General features: G+C 35.7%; 1 protein-coding gene across 1 annotated transcript; it reads left to right on the plus strand.

Moving 5' to 3' along the window:
- Nucleotides 1-1,530: 1,530 nt before the first annotated feature.
- Syt12 (Synaptotagmin 12) lies at nucleotides 1,531-8,651 on the plus strand. Its single transcript, XM_089632042.1, has 8 exons — nucleotides 1,531-1,890; nucleotides 3,462-3,664; nucleotides 4,754-4,911; nucleotides 5,940-6,587; nucleotides 6,951-7,080; nucleotides 7,324-7,527; nucleotides 7,939-8,064; nucleotides 8,158-8,651. The coding sequence occupies exons 2-8, from the start codon at nucleotides 3,479-3,481 to the stop codon at nucleotides 8,473-8,475; spliced, it is 1,770 nt and encodes a 589-aa protein (XP_089488168.1). The 5' UTR covers nucleotides 1,531-1,890; nucleotides 3,462-3,478; the 3' UTR covers nucleotides 8,476-8,651.
- The last annotated feature ends 438 nt before the right edge of the window (nucleotides 8,652-9,089 follow it).

Raw genomic sequence — 9,089 nt, forward strand, 5'->3', positions numbered from 1 at the left:
TTTTTAGTATAATGAAATATACGTGCTGACGAACTGAACTACAGGATTACGTAGTCTAACTGGATTGTAATGTGAAAGAAAAAAGAACCTTATCAAGGAACACTTCGTAGCAACACCAAAAAAGTATGCTGGCTTTTTCAGTGATGATTTTAAAAGTATTTTTTGTCCTATATTTCCGCGTCACAAAAGAAACGGTTTTCGCAGCTCATGGAATCGTTTAAAATGCTATCATTTTAAATTTGTTTATAAGGCGAGATGCCTGGCTTTGGCTGGCAACGAGATGAGCGAGGGTAATACATTTCATCAGGAGAGACACAGCGCGTTGTGTATTTTAGATTATGCAGGGTAGGTGTGGAGCAGGGGTGGGCGGCCTTGCGCCCAGTTGGGGGTTGTAAGGTATGTTGGGAAGGGGGAACAGGGTTGGGAGAGGCGGGGGTCGATGGGAAGGCTGTGCAGGTCGGGTGCGCACGCGCCGATCGATTAGTTTCGCGGAGACTGGCTCGGAAGCTTGCTGCACATGGGGATAAATATAATTGTTTATGTTTATTACAAAAATTCAAGTTATTTTTCATTTTTGGTGATCTTATTTATTACGTTCATCTTCTTATTTTATCGTGATTTTTTTTCTCAAGCAGACGAAGAAGAAAATATTTATAAATTATATAAATCGACTCTTCATATCGACTTGGATTTTTAATGTTTAGATTATTTAATTGTGTTTTTAAAATCCACCTAATAATCTTCATATTAATGTTTTTTTCGCATTTGGCTTACGAAAGTTTTATCGTGAATCTATAAATGTAATATTGTATTATTATTTTATAACAGATTTCTCCTACTAAAAAATGAATAAAAGTTTTAAAAAAATTATAATGGATTTCCACCACGACTTGACAGTATCAAAAATAGGAATATTTCCTACTTCAATGTAAATCTAAATACTCACTGATGTATTATGTATAATATTCATGGAATTAGAAGCGATTCAAAGCGAGTCCTTGGCCAGTTTTTGAAGTCTGAAAGATTTCAGATGGACCTACAGTTTATATTTTGCCTCAACGAAAACACGAACAGAAGATTCTAAGACTCAACTGCAGATTTTTAAGCAAATAAAATTCTCTAAAACTCTTCTTTATATAGATAGATAGATATAAAATAGATGTACACTTTCCGATCAGTAACCATTAAAATGAAAGAACCATAATTATACAAGAAAGGACTATAACTATAGTTATTACGAGTAAATGATAATTTGAAAGAAAGCACTACCTACGTACATTTAAACGGTAATTTGAAAAGTCCATATCTCATGGGAAAAACGAATTTTGAAGAGTTATTTTGGCCTAAGACCCGACATAAAAATGATTTTAAATTGATTGATATTTATTTATGTCTCCTATCAACATTCGAAAGTTTTTACTGCTTCAGATAATAAAACAAAACAAAAGTTTTCTGCTATATAGGATTTATTTACGCCATGGTTTTGCCTGGGCATCCCCGCGAGCCGTTTCGCCATGAATGTCTCATGGAGTGACTTTATAAAATAGGAAGAGGTGGTTTACTGTACATAAACAGAGATTACACGATGTGACAACGGCTGCATTTTTACCACGTTAAACCCCCTCGCACAGGGTATTACTCTTACTAATCATAAATTACATATAAGTTATAATTATTAACGGTTTAGTAATATATACGGTTGATGTAGGTACATAACTTGTTTGTATGTGACACGATTTGTTGGTATTGTAAGGTTAAAAACGTTCTGTGCCACGGAAAACAAACCTACTTTAAATTGGATGTGGCGATATTGGATATTTAGAAGATATATGGAACAACCGTACGACAGATTTTCTCACCTGCATCGGTGATCATTCCAGAAAATAACAGGTAAATAGATTCTATTTTAAGACTCTATCAAAATAGATTATTTGTGAGGATATCAGAGTAGGTAGATCCTTTAATCATTGCTCTACGCATTTATAATACAGTTCTAATCCAATATTCATCTATCATGCTTAATTATGTGAATTTCTGAAAACAAATTGATTGTTTTTGATCGTTTTGCCAAATCCTTCTAAAGGGTTCCAGAATATGTTTTTAACTATAGATTATGTAGATTTTTAATTAAATACATATTATTAATTTTGTTAATCCTCACAAGAACTCCAAAGCAAAAAGAAACTCCTGACAAGGTAAGAAAAACATTTTCATTTCGTTTGACATGTAATTTTTTAACCATCGATTTTATTGTGACATATTTAACCGAAAATCTGATTATTATTACAAAAATCCTCATTATTTCTTTATTATTCACCAACAAACCAGACATAGCACTGACCTAATCATACTATAATAACATATCTACATAACCTGACCTCAATTTTCCTCCTAGTTCACAGCATTCTTCTGTCCCTCCCAATTTTATTTATTTATGTGGTACAAAGCAAACACACCGACTGTCTTGAATCAGTGGGAATTAAGGTCACCCACGAGAGTTCAAACTACTCGGAGCCAGTGGAGTCAAGTATTATATTATAAGCTCAAGTATATAAGCCAAGTATTTGGGAATTGTTGTGAAGGTAAAAGAATCGGAGGAGGAAAGGGAATAGGAAGGTCAGGTTAGGTTAGGAAGTACCTGGTATTCATATGAGGTTACTAAACATAGCTAAAAACTATAAATACTAAAGGAAACAGGTTGATTCTGAATGTTGGTCTTTGACGAGGGCGACATGGAAAGTATCTTCCACTCCGAAATGATATTAAAAAAAAGTTTGTAGGTAGGTTTGTCTTTATTAATATTTAATGAAATTATATTCAAATGTTAATTACTATTTAAAATACATAATATTAGTATATTCACAGCCACATATTCACTAGAGGTTTGTGGTCCGAGGCGGACTGAAGGTTGTTGTTTTGATGTTACTTCCTTTTTTATAATTTCCTCATCTTCATGTTTGTAGACCTCATATTTGTGTATTATGTCAATGCCCTTATCTTCACGTTTGTTGATTTCCTCGTCTTTATGTTTATAGACCTCATCTTCCTGCGTTATGTTCCTCATCTTCATGTTTTTTGACTGTCTACATTGATTTCCTCATTTTCACTCTATGTTGACTCTAGGTTGTTGTTTTGATGTTACTTCCTTTTTTATGATTTCCTCATAGTCATGTTTACTTCCTTAATTCCTTATCTTGATGTTGTTTTTGATAGAACTGTTTACTAAACATAATATATCTCAATGGTAGAGTCCTACTACATAGTCCTACTACTTCCGAAAAGTGGGACTCTTAAGGCATATAGAAAATAGGATTACCAGATCAAAAAGAACATCATAAAATAAGTTATTTTAGATTAGTTTAGGATTTTTTTCTTTCACTTTTTTTAATAATATGTTCTGTTTTGTCATGAAACCAGAGGATATCAATATTAAACACATGAATTATTATTGTTTTCCCTAGATTAACCGGCCTGAGTGATGCACTGGTTCGTGGGCCTACTGTGCTGGGTGGCGGTGGCCCTGACGCTGACCTTTGCGCTGTGCCGCCTTCTGGGACTCTGGTCGGGGCTGGGCCACACTGCCTCCTGGCTACTGATCAAGTCCTCGGTGGAGGAGAAAGCCAACCTCACACGCTGCGGGGTCTACAATGCCAATGGATTCCTGGTAATTCTCATGCATAGTGTTGTGCTGAATAGATTACCAAGGGGAAGTCAACTTTTTGCCGTTTCAAGAGACAGTTCAATATGAATCAATCTATTTAGAGAGGAAATCAAGCAACATTTATTCATAATAAGCACTTCTCTTATTATTTTGCTCATTGCGATGATCTTATCCACATGGGTTGCCACATAGATAAAAGAAGATTTTCAAGCAAACTTTGAAACTTTATGAATTTCTCAAATTCTGATAATATCAATACAATAATCACACAGTAGAATTTGTTCATAAATTAACTGCTTTTTTATAAATAGACTAATAATATTCTTGAATAATGAAATAAAAAACTTAAAATATAAAGGAAGAAGGATAAGAAAAGCGATGTAGGCATATTTCGTGATCCAAAAGTAAAAGCGTTCGTCTTTTAAATTTCAACTAGGTAGGTACTGAAATTTGTTTCAACATCATTGTGATATTTTCGTATTGATCAATGTAATGGCTATATGCCATTTGTATAAGAGACGGGCCACATGCTAAATGGGCTAGAACCAAAAGGTGCTAAGTCATGGCGACATCGGTGTCATTCAAATTTACATGGAAGGCATTTCTAGGGTGTATTTTGTAAGATCTCTCTCTATTTGATCAATTCAAAACATGTCTTTATAGTAAAACCCTGGCAAAAATGAAAGCTTCTTAGAATAAATATATCAATTTATCCTCTACTATAATTGAAATTTACATTTTGAAAAGGATTGAGTCACTGTTGTTGAGCAGACTCTAGACATTTATTTGGAAGCCCATAATATCGTTGGATTATTGCCAACATTTGGAAAGTCAATTTATCTAATAAATGTAATGGAGAAGAACAGTGTGTATCTATGTACATTTGTAAAAATTTTGCAGAACCTACAACCTGGGTAAAAAAAATACTTAGTAGAGAGACACACAGTTTTCCAGCAAGTTTGTTTTGGGAAATGTTGCTCCACAAAGTAAACTTTTTAGAAAATATGTATATTCTACTACGCATTTACTACTCACATCATTCAATACATATTACCTACTCCTGCATATTTATGTTAATTTGTGTGATTTCAGGTAAAGACTGATTCAGATGATTTTGGCGGTGAAGGCTTTCATCGCTTCGACTCGGTGGATTCAGAATACTCCATGACTCCCATGACCATCTTTCCCGTCACCATCAGTGAGAGCATCCCTCCGCAGCCTCTCCGACCTGCACCTAACATCATACCACAGTGGGAAACCTTCATTATTTACCTTAATGTTGTAAATTCTCGTCATTACTTCATCTTATTGCCTATTCTTCATACACACATAGTGACCAATTGACCATTCTCAAAAGAGCTCTACCATACTATGAATTGTTGAATGTTCCTCCATGTTCTTCATGAGTCGTCCTGCCTCTTAGAACTATCTGTCTTCCCATCCCTTCTTTGACTAATTGGGTAATGACAAACGTGGTATGCCAGCGCAAAATTTTCAGATTCGCCATCTGATTCCATTTCATTCGATTCTATATGTCATAACTTACATTTTTTTTCGAAAATTGTGTTTTTGTAAATTGACTGTCTTACCTGATAATGTGTTTATATATTTATAAAAATAATATATAATCTGCCATATGTAGTTCCCTAGAATAACTGGTTATATTCATAAAAATGCTTTTTTTAAAGTATCCTTAAGGATATGGTGGCATTCTAAAGGTTAAGAGACACATGTGACCAGGAGTGCACTATATAACCAGGGCCGGCCCTGAGCCAAACAGCACCTGCCGCTAGTAAAAACCTCAAAGGGGCTGTATTAGGTGTTGAGTATTATCAGCGCCTGGGCAATTCGACATCCGGAATGCTTCAATCGCACCTGCACAGGGCCAGCCCTGTATATAACATTCAATCTTTCACGTCACGTAACAAAAAGAAACATCTTCGTAAAAGCCACATTAAACTAATCTGGCTCCTGGCTTTTTCATAATATTATACACATTGTCTTAGGACGGGTTGTTTCGGAGAATCTGAACAAATCATCAAATTTCAACGTTCATTTTCAAGTTCTGTGAAAGATTTTTTCAAGTTTTGTTTTTATTTCAGTTTTTTCAAGCAACTAGCCTACAATGATATAAAAACAGAACTTGAATAAGTCTTTCACAGAACCCGAAAATAAACGTTGAAATTTGATGAATTGTTCAAATTCTCCGAAACAACCCGTCCTTAGTAATTTTCACTTTCTGCCTTACGGTTGATTAAACATTTTTATATTTTCCCAGTGAACCTCGATCACCAAACTCATTTGATGAAACAGTCACTGATTCTGAAAACGTATTCCACGAGAAGTCAGACTCATTCTACCACTACAACATTAGCACTGCCATGACCCGGTCTCTCATCTCCTCTGAAACGACCAAAGAACTTAAATGTGATAACACAGTACAGCCGTCAGTCATGTTTAGTCCACTGGAGAAGATTGAGAAGGCCTTGAACACTGAAGAAAATGACCAAAATGACTGGAATACAAGAAGAAATTTAAATATTTATAAAAAACCTGAATATATTAGTACAAATCCATTTCTAACCAATGGAAATGAAATTAATTGTCAATTTAATCCATTTTGCGAAAAACCTTATTTGCAAAAGAACCTCTCTGGAGGGGAACAATCTTCATCCCAAACACCTGAAGTCATTAATGAAAGCGAAATTAAACCTAAAAGTGTACATCAGTTCAATAGGTTCACATTGGTGAGAAAGAATAGCTTTGAGAGTGAGAATCAGAGTGAAGATGGCTCTGCAGGGGGCAGTGGATCCTTCCGTAGAGCGATATCCTGTGATTCCGTCAGTTCTGATACATCTCTGGGACCGCTAGAGTCTCCTTTGCCAACAGTCACTGGACAGTTATGTTTGTCCCTGCGCTGTTACAGGTAAGAGCAATATCTTACATCCAAAGGTCATCATCAAGAAATTATATCTTAACCTTTCTGGGAGTACGGACGCTAATAAACGACGGTACACACTTTCGCCAAAGGAGTATGGACAGCTATGGACGACAGGCGTCACATATTCATCGTATGCCATCGTATTGCCATCTATGGGCATATTCCTGTAACTTTACACCAATTTTAAACATTTGACATAATTATCGACAGAGATATCGGCTGTTATTTACTTTGCAAGCATACATTTAAAAAAACTCATTCCCCAGAGCACGGCCAGCATTACGTAACTTACTCCCGGAAAGGTTAATAGTATATTTGTCTATAAACGGGCTCATTTATTGATTTCAGGATAAATTCTAACGACTCATTATTAGCTGTGAATGTGATTGAAGCAAGAAATCTGGCTGGTGAATCCCCGGACACGTATGTGGGAATATTTCTTTCACCAGAGCATCAAGGAGGTCATTTCAAATCAAAGGTTGGTTATTCTATTCATTGGGCTGATTTCGGCGCTAACTCAGCTAACTGAGATGTTTAAATTCCTGCATATTTATTTAATAAACTGACATACAGATGTTTTAAGTAATTACTAGTAGTTCACTTATCATAATGTCGTAAGTTATAGTTTCTTGGGGTCATTTGATACATTCTAAGATCCCATTATGATTTTCTAGAAGAAAATAGAGTTCATCGTAGAATACTAATTAACGTTTTTTTCCAGGTGTGCAGGGGTACAAACTGTCCAAGCTATAATGAAACTTTTCTGGTTGATATTGGAAAGTCGAACAAGAAGTTAAAGTTCCATATATACGCAACAGAAAAAGATGCATGCACATTAATCGGAGAGGCAGAACTGTCTCTGCAAGATGCCAGCTCATACAAACAGCCAGTCACCACATGGCTAACCCTGACTGATACTGAACAGGTACTCAGTTATTGATTATTGATCATTGCAATCAAAGAATCTTATGATTAACTAGCGCAGACACAATTGTAGGATTTGTGAAGCTGAAATTATTCATAAATTATTATTTCATTAACTTTCGAATGAATACCATCAGTAAACTCATCAATGATTCAGATTTAGATCTGTCAATTCTTTACAGATATGTCATATATTTAAGCAAAAGAAATACATATTTCAAATAGAAAATAATTATTGAGCAAATAATTTTGATACCTACTTAATTACTTAGTTTCCACAATCAGCTGTTCACCAATTTTGAAAATAAATGTTCATTGAATGTGAATAATTTTACATCACATTGTGCAGGAATATTTCACATCACGCACATCATCAAAGACAACCGAAATCAGTTAATGTTTTCATTTACAGGGTGAAATCAAATTTGGAGAGCTGATGCTATCAACTTCATATCTACCAACGGCAGAACGGTTAACACTCATTTTAACGCGGGCCAGAAGGCTACCGGATCCCATAGGCTTCAACATAGTTGTGAAGGTAAATCACCAAATCACCCAAAGAAGATGTTGAAGTACATAATATTATAATGGGACATGTTCTTTACTTATTGTTTACTCTCTTGCATTCCAGGTATATTTACAGAAAAATGGTAAAAAAGTGGCAAAGAAGCGTTCCTCAATAAAACGCAGTGAGACGAGTCCCGCCTTTAACGAGGCCTTCATCTTCAGTGTACCTCCACATCTTCTGGCTTCCGTGCAGCTCCGAGTCACGCTGGTCTACTTCCCAGTGGGCGCGGAGTACCTGGACTTCAGCCAGCATCAGAAGATCGGACACATCCTCCTGAGCAGAGAGGCCCATGGGAAGGCCGGGAACCATTGGAACCAAATGGTCACTTCGCTGAGGAAACCCATCACCATGTGGCATGCTTTAAGGAGACAACACAAATAAGTCCTGGTGACCAAATTGTAAATAACCAATAAATCAATCGGTTCCATGACAAAACAAAGCAGTAACAAAACAAATTATTTAGAGAAAAATATCAAACAAAGAATAAACCCAACCTAACCTAACCTCTTCTTTTATCTGTTTTGTTACTGCACTGTTTTATCCGGTTACCAAATCAAACAGACATTGATTTTCATCATATATTGGGTCCCATATTGGATCTTACCTCTAATATACATAATACTTTACCTAATTCTAATACCAGATACTGGTCTGTCTTCATGCTTCCATTACTGAAAATAATAATATCAAACGCTTACTAGATATCAAACTATACCTAGTAGCCCCGTGGAAATGTGTAAATCTTTTTGAAAACAAATTTTTTACTAGTTGCGCTTGTGAATCATTTAACCTTATCTATGTGATTATCGCATATGTGATCCACAGGCGACTATCTCCTTACAAGGATGTCACATATGTAATCCGTGGGCGGCTATCTCCTTATGCGGATGTCACAAATGTGATCCATAGGCTGCTATCTTATATGGAAGTCACATATGTGATCCATGAGGTTTCACTAAACCATATACGTACAAAGTGTCAAAATGTGCCGCATG

This window comes from Hesperophylax consimilis, chromosome 5, assembly GCF_061612785.1.
Source record: "Hesperophylax consimilis isolate HC1 chromosome 5, BYU_Hcon_1.0, whole genome shotgun sequence".
NCBI lineage: Eukaryota > Metazoa > Arthropoda > Insecta > Trichoptera > Limnephilidae > Hesperophylax > Hesperophylax consimilis.